This window comes from Falco rusticolus, chromosome 6 (genome assembly GCF_015220075.1).
Source record: "Falco rusticolus isolate bFalRus1 chromosome 6, bFalRus1.pri, whole genome shotgun sequence".
NCBI classification, from domain to species: domain Eukaryota; kingdom Metazoa; phylum Chordata; class Aves; order Falconiformes; family Falconidae; genus Falco; species Falco rusticolus.
Genome location: NC_051192.1, coordinates 20,885,804 through 20,907,892, shown reverse-complemented (window position 1 = coordinate 20,907,892; position 22,089 = coordinate 20,885,804). Strand labels below are relative to the sequence as shown.

Here is a 22,089-nt window from a genome sequence, read left to right as displayed (position 1 = left end):
GAGTGGTCTTGAGTACAAGAGGGAAGAGAGAAATGGAACTCTTAGTCAACGTGAGACACAAATATGATGAGAAGGAGCCATCTGGAATTTTCCCATCCATCTTTCCACCACAAAAGAGAGAGGAAAAATAAATGGAAGGCACGCTTGTGGCGGGCAGGTGTAGGGCTCTCAACTGCTTCCTTTTGACAACACTTTTATATTCCTGGAGATGGATAGTTGTGAATGTTCTTTAAGTGGAACTGGATGGAAATTCAGTTCTTTAAAATTGAATAGTAGCAATTTACACATTAGCAGTGACAAATTAAATCCTAAAGTCAGTTGTGAAGGCCAGGATTACCTGTAGTTATTGTTCAGCACCCCAAGAAATTAGGAGAGAGAGATCTAGTCCTGGAATACTGTGTACCTTTTCACTAGGAAAGAATACAGCCAGATTTCATAGAAAAGCTTTGTTGTTTTTCTTGAGATACATGAAGTAGACAAAGAAAAAAAGAGTTGGAAAGGCTTTCTTTAATCCTATTTCTTTAATCCTGATTTCCATAAATTCTTTGCAGCAAAGGATTTATTTTTCATTTTTTTTTATTTTAATGTTAGAAATTTAGTCCTCCCATCTCACAGAACGCCTTCAGGTCAGTGAAGAATTACAAAGACAATGGAATAATAAGCACCTATTTTGAACTGGATCAGAGAAGATCTCTATGATGGGCATGCTGTGAAAAACAAATGGCATGGCTATATGCTACTGTTTTTTCAGGCTTGGTCTGTAATGCCTTAAACTGTCTAGGTGGTGTGTGGATGTGCTGGTGTGCCCACATGAATTACACTGGGAATCTCAAGCATTCCTTCTGCAGAGCTCCAGTAGAAAAGCTAGCCTGTGTGGGGAAAATACTTTACTGACATACCCTAAAAAATTTTGTTGGTTAGCTTAGCAAAAAAAAGTTTCAGAAGAGGTATGACAGCTCTCTATAAGTAGCCAGAACTAGAAATGAATAAGAAAAAGAAATAAAAAAGACAATTTTGACCAGTGCCAGTACAAGAATTAATTACCGTGCTCATAAGTAAGGTTGCCTGAAATACAGCATCTGGAACAGCCTGTCTTTTAGCCGTACTGGAGATAAAAGAAATGTAATTTTTTTCTACAGTGAAGATTTTGTAATGCGTGATGGGATTTGTATGGAAGATGTATATGAGGAAAAGATTTGACTTGATGAATCAAAAGCTGCAGTCCAATTTCTTTCCTTTCAGCTAAGAATGCTTAGTTAAGAAAGTATGAGATGTAAGCTAAAATTTTTCAATGTGTATTATTCTGCAGAGAGAGGTTTTAATGGACAGCATGTTGTTCCTCTGATCTGAGCTGTAGTTCCAAAATGCACAAATTTTCCAGCAAGGCCAGAAAGCAGGTGATTATTATATACAAGGTTAAAGAAAAAAGGGGGTTTGGTTTGGGTCTGGGCTTTTTTTTTTTATGAGGAGACAAGTGAATTTACATTTTGTGCAGAGGAAAAAAAAAATTTAAATTCTAAAAGTGATTACATTTCCAGTAACGAAGAAAAGACGTATTTGGTTACAGTTAGACATTAGGATTCTTCTCCTTTTCCTCCTTTTCCACTGTACAGATTGCAAATTCTTAGTTTTAAGTCCTAGGTATTTATCTCACAGGAATATTTAGAATGGCTTAACAAAATATTTATAATGTAGTAAATATCTACTTGTATGTTTGTGTGTTACTATACTAGATAGTTAATTAAGGTACCAAGCTGCTGCTAGCATTGACTTTGGTGGAGTTAGCACCAAAAAAACCATTGAACGTCGAACAGACCTGGTTGATTGTTTGAATACAAAACAATTTTAATGTCTCCCAGGCTTGTGATTTTAACAGCAGTTTTTAAAGGTAGTAGTATCTTCTTTTTTTTTTTTTTCCTTTTCTTTACATTTAACAGTAAGCACTCCACTAGCTTAAAAGCTGTTAAAAAAGAAATCACTGAACACTTGGAAATGTATATACTATTCTCTAGCACCAGCTGAGTATGTCCAAATGGATACTTAATGAAGAGGGGAAAAAAGTATCAAAAAGCAAGACATTCAACAAGGAAAGGGGTCTGTGAGCTTAGAATAGTAATGTGTGCAGTAATTATGAAACACTAAAAATTGTCCAAAAGGAAAAAAAATAGTTGCAGCAATTTTAGATGAGGCTGACAGCAATAAAAGCAATCTTACTCATGAAGCTTTATTTAGATTTTTACCTAAAAAGAGGATTGTTTGTCTGGGGAAGTATGTATTTCTGCTAAATAGTTTATTTTCAAATATTTACACATTAGTGAAATTCTTTCCAGAAGTAGAGAAAATCTCAGCACAAATGTAGTGTCTTTTAACAGTAATTGACTTTCCAAGTAGTTCTCCGAAAAATATTGCTAGTAGACACTGCAAAAATAATTTGGTCATATTGAAGGTGTAAAATTAAGAAGTTAATTCTCTTATCCTGTTAAAATAGTTGAAGTAGAGAAGAAAAAACTAGTGGAACAGAACAATAATTTGATTTCATTGGAGGCAGTCATCTAAACTTACCCAATCAAAGATATACAGGAAGTATGTGATGTACAGTATAATAAAAACTACTTCTGAGTTTGCGAAATGCAGCACTTCTTCCACAGGATTTGGAGTTTGGGGTAGAGTGCAGAAAACTGATAAACTAGTTCAGACAGAGCTATTTCTTTTCAGATTTTATGTAATGGTAGTGTGTCTGAAAAGAACAGTGTACTCCTGGCTTTAAATTATTGAAGATTGTGGCTGCAGTACAGTTACAGCAGCTGAAAATGCAGTCAGAATTTTGTTAATTGCTGTGATAAATGGGTTTTAGTAGAAATAGCAATGGAAAAAGCTGAAAAGCAATAGAGAAACAAGGGCATGAAACCACCATTTTTGTCATCTGATATGTGTGATGTTAATTATCCTTCTGTCATGACATGCATGAAAAATTAGCACCTGCCAGTTTACAGGAAATCCACACAATGAGCAGTTACAAGGAGGTATTGTGTTAGGGTTTTTGGAAAGTAACTTCATCATAATTGGAGTCAGTCTAAAACTTCTATATATGCTGATTTGGTCTAAGATAGTGGAATCCTCTGAGAAGTGTACAGGTGTTTTAGAAATTGTTATGTTTTCCTGGAGATGACTATTCCATAGGCTGCAGCACTGTGAAAAAAATATTCTAAAACATATGCCATGGTATTAATCAGTAGATGATCTTAGGAAGCACGTTCCATTTTGGTCATCTTTTGTAGGCATTGTCCCTTAGGCAGTAGCAAGAGCACTCTATGGAGACAAAATATATGATTCGCTACAGAAATCTAGATGGTATGCTGATGACCACTGTCATCTTTGCCATAAAAAAGCCTGTTGTTAGCACCAAGAAATCTGCACTGATGTGTAATAAAAAGACATATTTTAGGAGCTGGGTCTGCTTTTATTACAAGTCATTCAGGAAATCCAAATGCTTATGCTGTAGTTGTAAAGAGAAACCAATCAAAGGCCAGAAGGGCTGCTGAATTAAGTTCTTAATTTGTTATAGACAGATCAGTGGCCAAAAGAAGAACTAGTAAAATGAAGGTAGCAGCTGGAAATACGGGAAGACTCCATGTTTCCACAAGAATATGAAGTTGTTTTTATCTAGGTCAGGTCTCTTGGCAGAAATAGGTAGGTGGTAAGAATGAGGCAATTATTCTGATATTTGGGGTAATACAATACATAATCCTAACCACACAATCACTAAGTGGAATCAGGAGCCTTGAATTTTCTAGCCTTTCTAGGCTTATGTGCTGCAGGAGAGAAAATTTGAGCAATGATGCAAGAAAACTGGGGTATTTCTTATTCCCATTTCAAAATTCATTTTCTAGAAGCAGAAATTTTCAGAAAGAATGGGCAAAGGAATAGTTCAGCTCCTATAAAAGAAACACACTGGTTTACCTGCATGCTTCAGGTGAGAACAAAGACAAATGGGATATTATATGGCAGAGTTCTATGAAGTAATGAATGCATCTCTCCTAGGACAAGAATCAGGAAATATTGGCTGAGGTGAATCAGTGGCAGATTCAGAAAACACAAAAGGATGCCAGCTGGGTGGTTAGACCATATTGCTGCAGCAAGTTGTATCTAAATGGTAGTCAAAAACTGTACGGAAATGAAATAAAACTCGATTGAAAGCTATCAAATACAGAGCCAATACCTTTAACTAAAGACCTTGAGATGCAATAGTTGAAGAATTTGGGAGAAGTTTATGTGACGCTTCTCATTGCCACCTTCTGCCCTTCAGCATTTGCTGTTGTCTAGTTGCAGAGAGAGCGCGCTGGCCTTCGTGTCCCAGCATGTTTGTTCTTAGTAAAGCTGCAGAGTGGGGAAAGCTGAAATACACCCAACTTCATTGAGTTGACACCAAAATTAAGACTTTGAACATGTATTTCAGCACCTCAGTCCACTGAGAATTCTCTCCTGCAGATTTGTTTTGAGTTTTGGTTTGGTTTGGGGTTTTTTTTCTTCTAAAAATGAGTAGAAGAGTAAATGGTCAGTGATGAGCAACATAGGCATGAAGTTGCCCTTTTCCTTTCCTGCTGAAATTGTGCCACTGGGCATAAGGGAATGTGAAAAGGAATAAAATAAACAGCTGATTAGGGTGCTTAGTTGAGAGGAGCGAGTCAGTCCTGGGTCAGTTGACCAGCTGGCAAACAGAAAATACCTATGGCTATATTTTCTGGAGATACAGGAAGAAAGATAAGATGCAGGGGATGTGGTTTAATTAGACCATAAACTTTAACTTATCTGGGAACTATCATCAATAGCTCATACAATGCAGGTCACCATTCCTTTCCTAATTGTTTCCACCTGAAAGAGCCCTCCCTGACATCCACAGCTGGACCCCAGCTTGCTGCTGGGATGACTCCTTTCCCCAGAGAGCTCACAAACTGAGAGGATTTGCAGTGCCTGGCAGTAGGTATACATTCCCCGGGGGGGTGCCTTTCCTTGCATTTACTTATGATTTTGTTGTGAAGTCAGGAATGTAAAAGGTGGTGACTTGTTTAATTGGGACAAACCTCTTTATCTATTTTTTGCCTTGAAAGAGTGGGCAACTGTTGTGGTTCTCAGAAGAGACAAAGAATTCCTTTGAAGCCCTTCCAAAAAAATCACTCAGGAGCTGGGTGACTGAACAGCTAATCTGGGAATGGGGCAAAGCACAGGCTGGGGGGAACTAAAGTTTTCTCCCTGGGTGTCCAGGGCACTGAGGCCTGACCTGAGCTGCATGAAACCAGCACCCTCATCTGTTCTCCCCTCACCTTCTGCTGCCATGTCCAAATGGTAGACAAGTTATTTGGAGTTAACAGGTAATGACAGCTTTGGTGTAGTTCAGATGTACTTATAAACAGTCCTGTGGTCACGTGTGATTAGAGGAGATTCTGTCCCACTGGGGACAATTCCAGTAGCATTAAGAAATTATCTCAAAAGCTGTACAGGAATAAGACCATAGTCACTTCAGATGCTGAAATAGTAATTCAGAATACACTGGTTTCCAAAGCAAACCAAAACCTGCTTATTAGGTTGTTAGAAAGATTCCTCTCTTACCTTTAACAGATACTTGATTCATATATAGAAATTTTTCATCCATGTAATCTGACTTAATTATACAAATATAATAGCAACTAAACATTCTTCTGTAAAAAAATGCAGTATATTATGGTTTATATTATATAATACATACAGTATGTATTATCAGTAAAGTTTTTATGCCATTTTCTAATCTGTATAGAAAACTTCATTTTTTAAAAACTACCCTCAAAAAGCCATGCTACTTGTATCTGTTTGCACTGTTTTGAATATCAAAAACACCTCCTCTGAAATGCTGTTGAACTTGATAAAATTTGTGGGATACCATTTTTAAAAAAAAAAAATGTAATGAAAATGCAGACTACTAAGCATGTCACTTGGTGATGGTGGCATCAGCCATTGAACAATTGGTTGAAAATTTCTGATGCTGATGATTTTTTTCATTTAAAATGACACAGTGAGTTGGATTAATATAATAGTCAAGTTTTCTTTTTGTGAGTATACCACATTGTTTGCATTTGAACAGTTTTTAAAAACAAAGCATTGTGTGATGGCTGCAATCAGACAATACAATGTCAACATAGTAAATATTTCTACTCGTTGATTATTCCATCTGTAACTAGATACCTAATACATGGTTGAGGAAATGCTGAAAAATTTAGAACTTTTTTCTTTTGTTTTAATAAAGTATCACCTTGTCTATTTATTAATTTCATAAATACTACATGTCCTAGATCATAACAGAAGTCCTCTCCTAACTTGGTAAATAATTTATTTCATAATTACTCTGAAGTGTTTTTATTAATGTGATGGCTTCCATCGTCATACAGTTTTAACAAAGGTATAAATTCAAAACAATCCCTAAGAACTTTCCTTGAACACTAGATGGCAGCAAATATTTAGAAGTTGCCTTTTTTTGTTGTCTGCATATTATTCAGTGAGTATTCATTGAAGTTGATGGAGGAAGGAAAGAACAGTATTATATTTCAGTACCATATATGAAACCAAACTGTATGTCATAACCACTTTTTTCCCTCAGTTTTACTTTTAACTTGTGAAAATAATTAATTTGTAAGTAATACAGTGAGATATTTAAAGAAAGGAGGCAAAAAATGGGGGGGGTGTCTTTTAATTGTCAGACTTCACTGTCCTCAGTAATGAGAATTTTACATTTTCATGATTGTGAAAGTGGCTGTTTGGGGGAAAACGTTACTATTGGACAATGTTCTAATGCTATTTCAAATTGTTTACTGAAAGGCATTTGAATCGTGGAAAGAAACACTGAAATCAACCTTGGTAGCCAATTGAGTAATAATAACCTGTGGGCTGTATTAGATGTTTTTTCCCTGTAGTAGTCTAGGAAGAACTGAACGCTTTTGTAGCTACTTCAGTGCATTATGTAGCTATGTAGCTTGACAAACACCACAATCCAGCTTCCCCCAACCTCCTTATGCTGCTGAAGAACAAAACATCACCTGAAAAACGTATATGCAGAGCTTGGGGTTACTCTATGCTATTAGTCATTGATATCAACAAGGCTTTACTGGATTTAAGTTATTTTAACTCAAGGCAGATTTGGCATGCATTTTACTAGATATTTATGTTATTTCAAAACCAATATATATTATTATTAAGGTCTAGATGCTTAGATCTGAACATGCATATGAAATCATTTACAATTGCATAGGGGTTTTTTTAGGTTTTGCCAAGTCATGTGGAACGTTTATATGAAATCCAAACACAAATAAAACAAAAATAACTTTAAAAATTTAGTAATGGATCACAAAAATTTGTTAAGAGGAACTTTTGCTTGTTTTAAACAACCAGCAACAACCAAAAAATGTTTGTTCATGCAACATGCAGGAAATATTAAATTCTTCTGGTAAAATGAGGTTAACTGCAATTAAGCAGTACAATGCTTCTCCTTAATGTAACCAATACAAAATAGAGCTCAACTTATCCAGTAAAAATGTGTGTGTGATAAATAATTTGATGATAAAACTATTGAATTAGCAAAATAGTAAAAAAAACCTGGTTCGGTATACCTTATCTAGCCTTGAAAAATAAACAAATATATATATATAAATATATATATAAAAGTGCCTAATACCTGTTCAATTTTGTTATGTTTTGATAGAACAAAAATGTAGCAGGTACCTGTATGTTTAACTTGCCAGATACAAAAGGAGAAAACTATTTGTGAAAACTGTATAAACAGATTGCCGACTATGAGAGCATGATGAAGAAAATCATAAAGATTGTTGGTATCATTTGGTTTAGGATTTGAACCACACTTTGCTTTTACATTGGTATGAAAAAATAAGTTTTTAAAATGTAGATTTTTTATTTAAAGGTACTCTTCTTCAAATTACCCTGAGCATATTCGCTAAAGAATTATGTTGGTTTGTTTGTCATTCTTTTATACCTCACTCAGTATCATCTTCTAATTGTAAAAATCATTAAGTGGTGTAGCAAAGATCGTGTGGGTCGCTGTCTATAATATTATGTCACAGAGCATACCATGTTATTAAATGTTCATGAGGTAAAGATGTGCAAATGGTTCAAGTAATTGTCTTATGATTATTCTAAAATAATTTGTTGAAACCATACTGACGCTTTCTTTAATCTAGCGCTAATGCTCTGAATTCCATATGTTTCCAGCCAAATGCTTATGTTCAGCTTTAACATATACATTTAATTTTGTGTCTTTTCCTATTTCCAGATTGCTCTTGGAACAGTAACTAATGTGGAAGAAGCAGTAAAGTGGATAAGTTACACTTATCTTTATGTACGGATGAGAGCAAATCCATTAGTATATGGCATCAGTCACAAAGCTTATCAGGTATAAAATGCATTTTAAAAAAATCTGTAACCTGTTCTGGGTTTCTAATCCTTCCCTGATGTGAGGATAAATATTTGCTATTTCTACTTAACCTGACATCAGCAATTCTTTTAAAGTGCTTAGAAAAAGGAAGATATTTTCTGTAGCAGGGTATTTTTAACACTAAATTAAGAGGCCCCTTCTGTTCACAATAAAAATACACTTTAACTGGCCAAGTTATGCTCCAAAGGACAACGTTCATTCTTATCAGTTACCGTAACTTAGCCTATTGTCAGTGTTTCAGTTTTGTAGGCTAGGAATAAATGATAAAATAAAGCATTCTTGAGTTGCTTGCTTCCCCCCCTCCCTATTCAGCTTTTGTTTTAGAATGTTTCATCGCATGACATCTTATAAAGTGTAAAGTTACATTTTTAACTGCTTTTTTCTTTCTTGCGATTTAGTAATTATAAGGGGGGGGTTATTCATTTATTTTAAATTTTTTTTGTTTATTTAAAGTGCACCCTTGCAGTGATATAAATCAGAGCACAGTTACATAAGTTTTTTCAAGTTTTTTTTATTATATGTAATTTTTAGGAAGTTTACTGGTTTATAGATTATCTAAATATTGTCACTTTTTTCTGTACAGCTGCTTATAAGCATTTAATGTTGGCATGGTTTGGACACAGGTAATTGAGCCTAATGCAGGTGAAAATTTCACAAGTGTATGGTAACTGCAGGTTTTTTCACATGTCCTGAATATGTTTTGTGAGTTCATAATTTTTCATGATATTGTGAGATACAGTTGTTCAGGTCATTGCATCATGTAGAGATGTATGTCAGGAGATACTTTTTTTAATAGCTTTTGTGCCTGGTAGTTGAAACTGCAGTGGAAGTAGATAGGCTATTGTTTAAGTAAGCTTCTGCAGACACCTTTAGACCTCTGGTCATCTCAAATCTGTTTTCTATAAAAAGCCTTACAGTACATTACCATATGTTAATATAACACTATATGACACAAATCACAAAGCAATAGATAAATGAAAAGCAAAAATTGTTTTACTAGTGAGAAGAATGCTGTTGTCCCATTCCTATAAAATTCTCTCCTTTTTTTTTTTAATTAGATATTTTTGACCAGTGTTAGTAACAAATTTTAGATTAAAAGAAATGTAATCATGGTTATAATAAGTGGTGAAAAAAAATTAATAAAACACTAACAGGAATATTTTTTATAAATTTAAAAAGTAATGAAAAAGAGTTGCTTCCCCTCCCCTTGCTTTTTTTTTTTTATTCAGCTGATGAGAAATTGGAGATTGCCAGCACTTGTCTTTTTCTGCCACTAACCTCCTTTCTACCCCTTCTGATGTGATGTGCTAATAATAGACGGTCCTATTTTTGTGTTAGGGCAGTAACAAATTATATCAACTTGAAGTGTTATCCATTCATGTCGGAGCAAAACCAATGCCAATCCCCTTATTTTCTAGATAAACCAGTTTTAAACTTCAAAGCGCATATGTTATAGACATATGTATATGGATGGTATAGTGCCAGGTATGGGCATAACCACAGATTTGCTCACTTAGGCCATTCTATTCCTTCTGTTCTGCTTATAGGTATCCAATTCTCATAATTGGTATTTTGTTGTTTCTTAGTAAAGTTGCAGTGTGCCAATTTCTATCTCTGTCTTGGCTGACAGTCAATGTTACCCATTCAGAATCCATGTACCTGCATAACCATCGTGGGTCACACTTCCCAGCTGTTCAGTGGGGCTGAGAAGATGCAAACTCGTTCCCCTTTCCCTTTCCACAGGCACTCACCACACCTGCTAATTACTTTAGGGCACAAAAGGTCCAGCCTGTCTACACAAAAGGGGTGTGTTGTACTGCTCAGGGAAACCAGGGCAAGCATGTATCTGCCGTGCACTGACACATTCTGCACCCCACATGTTGCATCTGCGATATTACTGTTCCCCACCTAGCCCATTTCTGGGCTGTGCCAGGCATAGTCTACCCTAGGCCCACTGCTTTGATTTGTGACTTTTCAAGTTGTTTGCAAGGCGTGCCAATAGGGTTGGGAAAATGGCCAGAATTTATGATGAACAGCAAGAAGAAACAAAGAGTGGAAGGAAAAAGTGGAGCAAATGTTGAGTGTTGTATTAGTGAAGCCTGTGGTATGAATTACAGGCTTTTTCTCATCCATTTAGAGTTCCAATGGAAAGGTGGCTGGTTTTTTTTAAGGTAACCCCTTTGTCTGTTTTCTCCTCTTTTTGGTTCCACTCTTTGGTGTTCCCACAGTTAAACAAAGCTTTTTATCCCCATAAGCCGTATGTTTATATTTAGAACATCTGTAAAAGTTAGAGGCACTTATCCCCAACACTCCTCAGCTAGCGAAAACAATGAATAATAATGTACTTTATCATGCATTCTTAAATGTCCATATTTATACTCCAGACCTGCTTAGTTTGTTGCTGTGGACATGCCAAGGCTTGTTTTTAAGAGTATGGCTTAAAGCTGTTCTAGTCTGGATCTTTTACTCTGTGGGATTTCTAATTATGCAAGTTCAACAAGAAGGGTGCTAACCACGGATTCTCTAGATTGGAGTATTGTTTCACAGCCTGTTCAAGTTTGTGACCTTTCCTCTAAAGTTAAAACCTTTGTATTTGTAAAAAATGTTAGTCTACTATTACAGCTTCAGCTTTTTTGTATGTAAGGCAACAGATTGGCAGGTATTTTGGACTGCCAAAGGAGTAGGGAAGTGTTTTGATATTTTTTAAAATTTTCCTCGTCTTTAGTTTTAAGAAATGTTAAACATCTGGCATCCTGATTACTTTTTTTTTTGACCATCTCTGCTCTGAAATCTGACCTCGATGCATGACTTACTATTGAGAAAAGCACTCTAGACCTTTGCCATCTTAGCTTTTGACTTGAAACTAAGGCAAGCCATAACTAAGGAGAAACAGCTTCAGAGTAACTGGCAAAGACAGGGAATATTAGGCACTAGTCTTGCAGCTGCTTTGTGGAGATGGCTGTGTTCATCTGCAGCTTCACTGAACATGAGATGAAGGGCTTCGGCACAAAGATGAAACTGAATTCTGGCCCAGGGAAAACCAGAGGAAACCAAGGCATAGCAATTCTTCGAGCTTACTCTTTTTTTGTACTCTTGGTCATACATCTCTGGTGCAGACTTAACCAAGAGGGCTGGTATGACTTACTCTGTAGGAAAACTGAACTATACAAGCCCTGAAATAAGAATGCTTCCTGTCAACTAGAACAGAGTTTAAACAGTCAAATTTGGTGGCCAGTCATTGCTTGTGTGATTAGACCCCATACCTCAGGCACACATAGCCAGAGGGTTAACATGACTATGAATCCTTTTTCCTCCATCCCTGTCAGTGTGGGTATCCCGGGTGCGTGATGTGGAAAGAGAAAATTATACAGCAGTCCCACTGAGATGGGAGTTTTGTCCAGCCATGTATGTACTAATGAGATAATGTGCATTATTATTTGGACAAAATGTCCAAGTTCCTGAACTTTGATATCAATAGAAGCGGTGTTGGGCACAGCAAGTTTCTTGTGTGCTTTTAACATGTTTATGTGGTACATCTATAACTCGGTAATGAGAGTATCCCAGCTGACACACCCAAAGTTTTTTTGCTAGTAAACATTTCAGCCATCTAATTTGAAGCTTATTCTGTTTGGGATACAATTAAAGCCATCCTCATGTCAGATACCCAGCCAAGGTATATCTTCAGCCTTTTTCATAAATAGACGATACAATAAGATGGCATGTTTTTCTGAAGTGATACAGTAATGATAATTTCATGAAGAATATGTTATTGTTAAAAGTTATTTCAAAAACTTAAATGTAAATTTATTTCATAATCATGCTACTGTTTTGTAAGTAGTATTAGTCTACATTGTATTGATGGTCTCAAAGCATTGTAAAAGAAATATTGTTCTGATTATTTTTTTCCTGTATAGAGTTTTTGGTCAATAATGTCAATGTAAATGTTATTAGTGAGATCTCAGGAAAATCTTGACTTAATAACTGTACCTTTCCTTTACTTGATTTCTGGCATTGTGTGACTGGGTTATCTCAATAAAATTATTTATTTAACATTTGTATTTTATACAAATTAATGTATGTGGTTCATGTCTAGATGGATCCAGGTCTAGAAAAGCACAGAGAGCAACTGGTAATCGAAGTTGGCAGAAAACTGGACAAAGCCCGCATGATCCGCTTTGAAGAACGAACTGGCTTTTTTTCTTCAACAGATTTAGGCAGAACTGCCAGCCACTACTATATTAAATACAATACTATAGAGGTAAAATATGATGTTCTATTTCTGGGGGTTTCTCCTTCTTTTTGAACCTATACCTAAAATAGTTGTAAGATACTACAGACTATATAGCTGATTTGTCCAATACATTTTCAAATCATATTTGAATGAAATGGGGAGAGAGGAAATACGAAAAAGAAAGAAACTAAGTATAAAGCAATACTGAAAAATCAGATTTGGTGTGCAGTGAGATTTGAAATTTCTATGGTTTCTGCATTCTTTTTGGTGAATTGTAAGAAACATTTTGATATCAACAGTGTGTGCAACCATTGGTACGTGATGGTACATTCCAGTATAGAGTCTGATAACAGAAAAGTTTTTCTGCATGAAAATCCTATCAGGTTGCCAACCTTAAACAACTTCTGGCCCTGTAATCAGATTGTGTTGCAAATATGTAAGGAAGATGCATTTTACAAAACTTGGTAGTATTGGAAGCTTGATTTTGATGTACAGATTCATCTTAAAACCTTTCTTTTGTGGGAAGTGTTTTTCTTGAATAAATGGTGAAGGCTCACAGTAATAATTTTTAACTGTTTACTGTCACTATGTATAATTAGTCTCACATATTCACTCAAATATGTCCTAGACTTTTTTTGAAATAGCCATAGATTGCATGTCTCTTGATTTTGGGGTGACCAAGTTTCAAAGGACTATTTTTGTGAAGGCGCTGAGAATTCATGCTGGAAATTGTTCCTGTTTAAACTGCATTACTCTGGTCTTCCAATATCTTACTTACATTTGAACTTTATGTGCTTTTTAAAATCTTGATTAATGTTTCTTTCTTTTGTCCTATATGTGTATATTTATTTTGAATGTTAAATCCATTCATTTTATTTTTAATAGACTTTCAATGAATTGTTCGATGCTCATAAAACAGAAGGTGATATTCTTGCTATAGTATCAAAAGCTGAAGAATTTGAACAGATAAAGGTAAAGTTGTATCCTTTTGTACAAAGAATGCCTTAGAACTAGACACTTGTTTAGTAGTCACTCCATAAATAGTGTCCACAGACCCAAGTTTTGTTAAATATTAAGCTCCATTATAAAATGTTTTCTAAGTAGGCGTAATTGCCTTGAACTATATATGCTGCCACTCAAATTTATGTGTAGTTCAGCTTGAACTATGGTACACATTTAATAACTAGTTATGGATCTTTGAGAATTCATTTTAAATTATGTTAAGAACTTTTCAGCTCCTCAGTTATTAAAAGGTGAAGATAAGTGTCCATTGGAATGGTGCACCCAGGGATGAGATGTTTTTTTCTGTTTGAAGTTTAAACCACTATTAGATGTCTTGCTGTACAATTTACTTTGTCAGAAATGAGGCGGGACTCACTGAAGTAAACTCTGTGATGTACTTCATGCAGGGAACAATATTAGATTAGCAGAGTGATGAATTCTGATAAATTATTTTCAAATTTGAAATTCCAAAAATTGAAATCCAAGCAGAAATCCTGTTGTTGTAACAGATTTTTTTGTGCAGGCTAGAAGATTACTGTACTAGTGTACTCAGCTCAGATCCAACCTCCCTTTTGCCTCCTGTGTGGGTAGGACACAAGACAATACATTGCAAGCTGGCACAAGCTTGTTTGCCCATGCTTCCATTTCATAGAGGTGCGAGCCAGACTCCACAGGGTTTATTAGCTTGGGCTTATTGCCATTTTACCACAATTATACAATTTTAAGATCAGAGTTGGCTCTCATTCACCTGGCTCTACAAACTGGCAGTGTGAATCTCTCACCATCTACATATTTACATATTCACACACGTTTTCTGAGTATTAACATCTCTTTATCTAATGGAGAAATTCTGTTTTGCCTTAATCTCTTCTATTATAGAAGATTATAAGAGTGAGGTTTTACAGTGATACATGAAATGTTTTCCAAACTAGAAGGGGGTTTTATGATAGTGATGTTGCTTTGCTAGGTCTAAATTTAGCATAATTGAGTATTTAAAAGGAAGGCATATGGAAAATATGATGTGATATGTTGCTATATTTGTAATAAAGTTAGTAGTGATGCTTCTTGACTAAAGCATAGTTTTTCTAGTTTGCTTTCTCAGATTTCTATGGTATGGCATCAGTAACCATCATTTCCAATTTTATGTGATTCATTTGCTGTGCAGCATTGAATGGCAAAATTAGTAACTGATTTTTGCGAAAGTAACTCAGGATTTAGCCCTCTGTGTGATACAATTGTGACTTTTGTTAATATGAATCGTGTTTCCATAATGCCTTTAAAAATTCCATATTTTGAGATAGGTGAGTCACCAGTAGCTGAAATACAGATCTGATTTGACCTGTACTGTGCTATGCAAGAGCAGAAAAAATTATCAAAAATGCTGTTGTAAGCAGAGCATAATATTCCCCTGACACTGGAGTCATCTGTGATGGTTGTGTCCTTCATAATTTTCTTTCCTGTAGGACCAGTGGCTGGATAGTTGGGGATTTTAACCCAATTGTCTCAGGGTCTTTTGTATGTCAGGTAGTCAGGTCCAAATGAAAATTACTTCCAGCTGGTTCCCTGCGGGGACCAAACATTTACCCTCTTTAAATAAGTTTTACACTAACAGACTATCAGTAAATCAAAGAATATGTAGATTTATGCTGGTTTTGCCATGTTGGGGTCATCAGTTAGAATGTGAAATGTTATGCATTATTCAAACCATAGATATTAATATTTCTTTACTCATATTAAGACTTAATCTTATTAACAGTGAAAATTTTAATATCATGAATCATAGTACTTCATAGTTTTGAGTTAAAAATGTATTGTGCCGCATGCAAACTATGTAACTGTAATGAGTACATTTAATGTTAATTCAAGATTGCCCTAATCCAGATGGACAGAGGTTTTACTCTGGTCAAATAAAAAATGAAATCTCATCAGATGAAGGATGGTAGGGTCAGAAGATTCAATTTTTGTGGCATATCAAATTTTTGTATGTCAATGGCAACCTTAATAGATGGTGATGAATAATAAAATGTAATTGTGTCACTATTAAGATAGTTTCAATTATGGCCTATTAGGTACATTGTGGACGATGTGGGTTTGGTGCTTTTTTTTTTTTTTTTTTTGCTTAAAACTAGAGGCTCCATTTAAAAATAATATAACTATGTTATAAGGAAAATTTGATTTCAGAGTAAAAATTTTTATCAAATTGCTCCAGCCTCTTCATAATGTATAATTGTGTTTTAGGTAAGAGAAGAAGAAATAGAAGAGCTGCATACCTTACTGAATGATTTCTGTGAACTTCCTGCTCCAGGAGGTGTGGAAAACAATTATGGAAAAATTAATATCCTCCTTCAAACATATATTAGCAGAGGGGAGATGGACAGCTTCTCCCTTATTTCAGATTCTGCATATGTTGCACAGGTAAAAATGGTATTTTTTACATATCTGTTGCTGTCGTCCGCTGTGTTCATTCTCCCGTGTGTTTACAGTTATATTAGTGCTTGATCTGCAACTATTTTTGTACATTTTTTATGCAAATTTATTTAAAAATCAGAGCCGTGTGTGTGTACCTGTGTGGTATAATATTTAAGTATTTGCAAGATTTTCAAGATTTGCAAAAGCCTACCTTGGGAGACTTCCATTTTTTTGTTAATTATGAATGTCCTTTTGGTTTGTATTATCCCTGTAGTCTTACTATACAGCTCTAACTGAGATTTCACAGAAACTTTGTTCTTAACTTAGTGGATTTTCTTGTAAATCTGGAAAACTGTTGCAATCTCTTTTTAGGTTTTGTGTACTTTTATATTTTACTCTGCAAAACATAATTTTTGTTTTATTCACATACCTTGGTTTACACAAGAAAGATGTGCTATTACAATTTTATTGCTAGATGCAATCATACAATGTACATATCAATCTATATATTTGTTTCTCAGCTTGATTTGTCACCTGAATGGTTGATAGTTATACAGCATGTTTAGTTATTACACAGAATAAAAAGAGAACTGCAAATCTGTGACAGAGAGCTGCTTGCTTACAGAACTAAAGCCCATCTTAGAAAGAAAGGAATGTTGCCTGAAAGTTTAGAATTCTGGATCCTGAAGAACTCCAAGTGATAAAATGCTCTTAGACAATCCCAGATGTGCAACAATAATGAATGTATAAAATAGATTAGAAAGTTTTACCTTTTAGCCCATCCTATGTCTCTTTTTCCTTTTTTTTTAAACATGCAGCAACATGTTGCATTGAATCATTTTTTTTCTTATCCTTACAAAACCATTTTAGAAAGAATTGATTGTAAAATTGCATTTAGTTTGTGCTAAAGATAAGAGTTAAATATTCAAAAGTATACATATTTTTCAGTGAGATCTTCGTACTGACATGATCTTCTTCAGAAGTGTTTACATTTCATAGCATGTATAGGTATAAATAAGAAAATTCTGAAATCATTATGCACATCATAAAAATTGTGGTACTTGCACAGCAAGATGATTTTCAGTATATTCTTTTAATCTTTTCTTTCAAGACAATTGCTTTCATTTGTCTGTCTCAATTACAGCATTTTCAATGAGGCAACATGGTCATCTTCTCAGATCTTCATAAATTGTACATGTGGAACCAGTGTAACAATTTGTGAATATTTTTAATTGGATAGTGACTATTAAGAAAGTCATTTATCCTTTCAAAGTAAAAGAAATGTGCTTCTTTAGTAACATATGCTTCCTATCATGAAAAAGTAATTTTCTATTTTTAATTCCTATTGGCATTACAGAGCCAGTAGAGAGTGATTGTATTCTGTTCAGTGAATCAAGAACAGAACTGCTAATCCAGGCATAGCACCGGTAGGCAAAAAAAAACCCTACCAAAAACCGCACAACTTCATAATACAGCTTGATAAGTTTATGAAAGGAATGCCATAACTTACATTTCCAGGATAAGACTAACCTCATTCAATCTTATGTTAGTAATTACTTTTCCAAGTCCAAAGCAGGTTTATGCAGTGGTTATACAATAGTCTCAGAAGATAGTAACATGTTAAAAAAAAGTCACTACTGTTAAACTTCTGTGCAAATGTTTTGAAAATCAGTGTGAAATGGAATGCTATTATGGAAGCACAACTGAAGTGAAAAATTAAAACTTTGATTTCCATATCAACTGAGTTTGCAGGTGTGTATTATACGGGGGAAGAAAGAGTAAGATATTAAATATGGTAAGTGAATTTGTTTCAGAAGTGATTGAGATGCAATAAATATAGTACTCCCTAATGTTAGCATAACTGTGATCAAAATTCTGTGACAGACCTGCCACTACAATTTTAATAAGTTGCACATGTTTCTTTCCATAATTTCTGTAGGCAATCATGAGGTAGTTCTGCCAGTAGACTGATGGAAAAAATAGTTTTCAAGAATGTTTGAAATAAGTTTGAAAAGAAAAATCTATTGTTATGGTTTGTCAAAGATCAGTCTATGGGATCCTTTTCATTTTACAAAGAATACTTGAAAGAATTACAACATTTTTGCTTTTTTTTTCCACTCTCCAGAATGCAGCTCGTATTGTTCGAGCCCTTTTTGAGATTGCCCTTAGGAAACGTTGGCCTGCAATGACATATCGACTACTGAATCTCAGCAAAGTCATCGACAAGCGGCTGTGGGGCTGGGTTAGCCCTTTGAGACAGTTCTCAGTGTTACCACCATCCGTCCTTTCCAAGCTGGAAGAGAAGAATCTCACTATAGACAAGATGAAGGACATGAGAAAAGATGAAATAGGTGAGAAATCAGCAATGCTGATCTGCTTAAACTTTTAGTTATCAATGGGCAAGTTAGAACTAAATCTGAGCTACTCATTAATGTAATCACTCTGATCTGGAAGCCACATACACACATTAATATGGTATTATGGTCTGTCCAGTAAAGAACATTTATTCAATCTCCACAGTTTGTAATATGGCAGAGCTTTGAAGGTAAGGCTAGGCCATGTCCCTGCAACCCCAGAACACATGTGGAATGCAGATGTGTATTGACATATATTTACATATATGTATACACACTTATGTTGACCTGAGCTTCCCTTCTTGCTCACATTACATAATACACTACTATAAAAGCCTCTATTTATTTTTGCCAGCTGGCAAAATATGGCGCTTTTTTTTTTTTTTAATTGAAATACTATTAACATTAAAAAGAATGAAAGCAGATTATTATGTCCTGGTTTACTATCAGTAAATGGCCTGCTTCTGAAACACTGCTTTAATTTTCATTGAACACAGAGAATTCATTGTCACTGGTGTCATTGCAGCAGAACCTTAATGGAATTTTTTAAAGGATTTGACACTTTGATAATGAGAAAATCCACAAGCCTACTGATAGAGATAATGGCATTTTCTAGTATGTGTGTATAAACTGTTGTGCATAAACTGTCCACCAGCTGGCTGAAGTTGGGAAAAAAATATGCTTCTAATGTGGGGTTTTTTTCGTATCTTAGTGTATTTTTTCTTATTGGGGCTTTCTTTGCACCTGTTATTGCTAAATAGCTGATAAACAAACTGTCATTTTAAAAAAAAATATTTTAATAGTAAAAATGCAATTCATAGGCACTCCTTTTCAGAAGTTGTGACCTCTGACTTGATATTTCTGTCATTTCACAGGAGAACTACATTCTTATTTCAGGAAGCTTTGTTACATGCCTAATTTAGGTTGGAAAAATCGGATAAATAGTGTAAAACCTTGCAGAATTAGAGGCTATATTTTTATTTAATAAGTTAAGCCAAAGCACTATGAGAAAATTTTAAAGGCTTACTTTAACTGTGCATTATAATATGTAGTAATTTTAAAGGTATTAAAAGTATAACATTTTATTAGAAGTGCTGGCATTATTGTGGTTTTCTATTCAGAAGCACTATAGCACACTTTTTTCCAGATTTGTTAATTTGGTATGTATTTGTGCAGTGGTTTTATTACTTAATATTCTTTTCCATTAATTGTATTAGTGCTTTCAGCTTTTTTTAATGCTTCTTTTTCCCCATACCTGCCCTTGGAGAAGCAATAATTTTTTTATTAAAATAGAAAACCAGTTTTGCTTCCTTCAGTGTAGTGGAATTAGTATTGACAAGATGGAAATATATCAATATATACCTATAAAATGTCTAGTTTTGTTTTATATTGGTATGGAAGTAGATGAGACTTGGGATTTATCTGTGAAAATAGATCATTGCTGACTATATGTAATGACATTTCGTGTTCTTCAGCCTTATAAACATCAAAGCAAGTTGATCTGTGCATCTCTGTGAAGTGCTGTTACTTGGCATACTTCTTCCTGCCTACCTTCTTTTTCTGACACCAAGGGTGTGAAGGAAGCACTTGCCTGGCAGCCACCTTATTTTTATTTGAATTCAAAGCCTTGTTGAAATGGGAAAAGGCACTGCTTCCGGGTACTGCCTTGTTCTCTACTCCATAGGACTAATTTCAGTCTTGGCATTTCTTCCTTTTTAAAGGTTCATGTGACCTTGGAGTAGACTAAAAAAGACAGGGGCTAGCCGGCTAACTCAGTCCATGGCTTAGGGAGGGATAAAAGCATCAGATGGGTGCCAGCTCTCTGAGTGAATGAAGAGCATGTTTGTGCACGGATCCTGGATTCCAGTGTACCACAAATTGGTCAACACCAATCTATGCGCTAGTGCAGTGTAATCATGGAATTTCCAGAAAGCCAAGAAACCACTATGTTATCTGAGATAAACAGTCCTGGTTTATCAGAATACAGATGACAATCATTGTGGAATAAGCAAATGTATTCTTCTTTTGTTAAACATGCCTATTTTATTGAATACTCAGCTTTTGTTCAGAAGATTTTAACATTTTTTTAAACACCATTGATAGTTTCTCAAAATGTGACTATTTAAAAAAAAGGGGGGGTGGGGAGAGTTTTATAATATTTTACAGCAGTTGGGAGAGGAGCCTTATTTCCCCTAGCAAATAAGTGTACAAAACCTCAGTGCTGTCAAATACAAACACAGAAGTTCACCTCACACATGATGATACAGAAAATTATTTCTGGCATTAGAAAATGTACTTGCCTACGTAAGCTTATTGAGTCATATCTTTGAATTTGTCGCCTATCTTTATGTAACATGATTTCTGAAATTTTACCGCCTAATTGCAAAAGGTAGTTACTGTGCAGGTATGCTCTAGTACTGCATGTATCACCGAGCTGTACCAATGTAATTGTTTTGGGTTTTAATAATCCACTTGCTGGAGGTGTACTTATTTTACCAACCACAAGTTAAACTGATTAAATATGCATTAAAACTTTTGCATTAGGGATTTGCTTAAGCAAGATCACCATTCATTACTTCAGAGTATAGATAAATGCCTGTGTGAGGCAAAATCTGCCAGTTTGTTAAATAAAAAAAAACGAAGAGCGAAAGTCAGGATGAATACAAAAATATTAGCAATTGCAAGATGTTATGCTCCTAAATTTCATGCAATAGCAAGAAAAATTTTGTATCACCTTTTCACTTTGCACATAGTGCAAATAACGGGATTTCTTCTCTTTTCTTTTTTTTCTTTTTTTTTTTTTTTTGTTAATGGGAAAAGTATGCTCAGGAACCACATAATGATACCAGGAAATACCGGTAGCCATTTGTAAGGTAGCTTTTCACAGTAAGTTCTTATGACCATTATACTTAAAATCTAAAATATGCACCACATAATTATATAAGCAATTTCAGTGTAGATGTGATAAATCAGCCTTCTTTCCCTAAATAAGATAGAAGCTGCCATATTTTTCAGGAAAAAAAGAAATCACTGCTATATACTTCAGATTTAAAACGAAGAGCAGGGGAGCAGAGATTTCAACTGTAAAATACAAGTAGGAAAAAAAATTAATTAATATAATCACTTTATTGCCTTAGTTACCATGATTGTGATAGAAAATAAACATTGCAACATTTAGTTTTTCCTTTGTCTCAGTTGCACACTGGCGTATTCTGAAAGATCAGAGCTGCTGTGAGCTGTTTACTAGTTGTGTGTATTTCTAAGCTATTAACTACCTTTATTCAATTTTATGAAAAGCATTCTGTCTGCTTTGAATCACTACAGAGGAATTGTAGAAGTTCAAATGTGTGCCCTTCATTAAATAAAAGGTCATTATTCATGCTTTAAAGAACTATATGGCTTGGTAAGAGCCTGGTCAAAAAGTCAGTAAAGGGAACTAGCTTGACATAATGTTTTCAGTGTGAATTCTTAATAGTTATTTTAACCCCTTAGTTATAGCCAACAGGGGAGTTAATACTGATTTTTCTAGGCTCTAAATTGCTAATTCAAGTTAAGTATTACAAAATATTCAGACACGCCAGGTCAAGAGAGTCAGACATTTACGCACCTAACAGCAAAAC

General features: G+C 34.9%; 1 protein-coding gene across 1 annotated transcript in view; it reads left to right on the top strand.

The window, feature by feature from the left end:
* Positions 1-22,089, top strand: part of ASCC3 (activating signal cointegrator 1 complex subunit 3) — a 281,127-nt gene that overhangs the window by 179,426 nt on the left and 79,612 nt on the right. Inside the window, exons 17-21 of the mRNA XM_037390923.1 lie at positions 8,312-8,431; positions 12,567-12,731; positions 13,590-13,676; positions 15,945-16,121; positions 18,241-18,466. Of these exons, the coding sequence (XP_037246820.1) occupies positions 8,312-8,431; positions 12,567-12,731; positions 13,590-13,676; positions 15,945-16,121; positions 18,241-18,466 (775 nt within the window). The remainder of the gene's footprint in view (positions 1-8,311; positions 8,432-12,566; positions 12,732-13,589; positions 13,677-15,944; positions 16,122-18,240; positions 18,467-22,089) is intronic.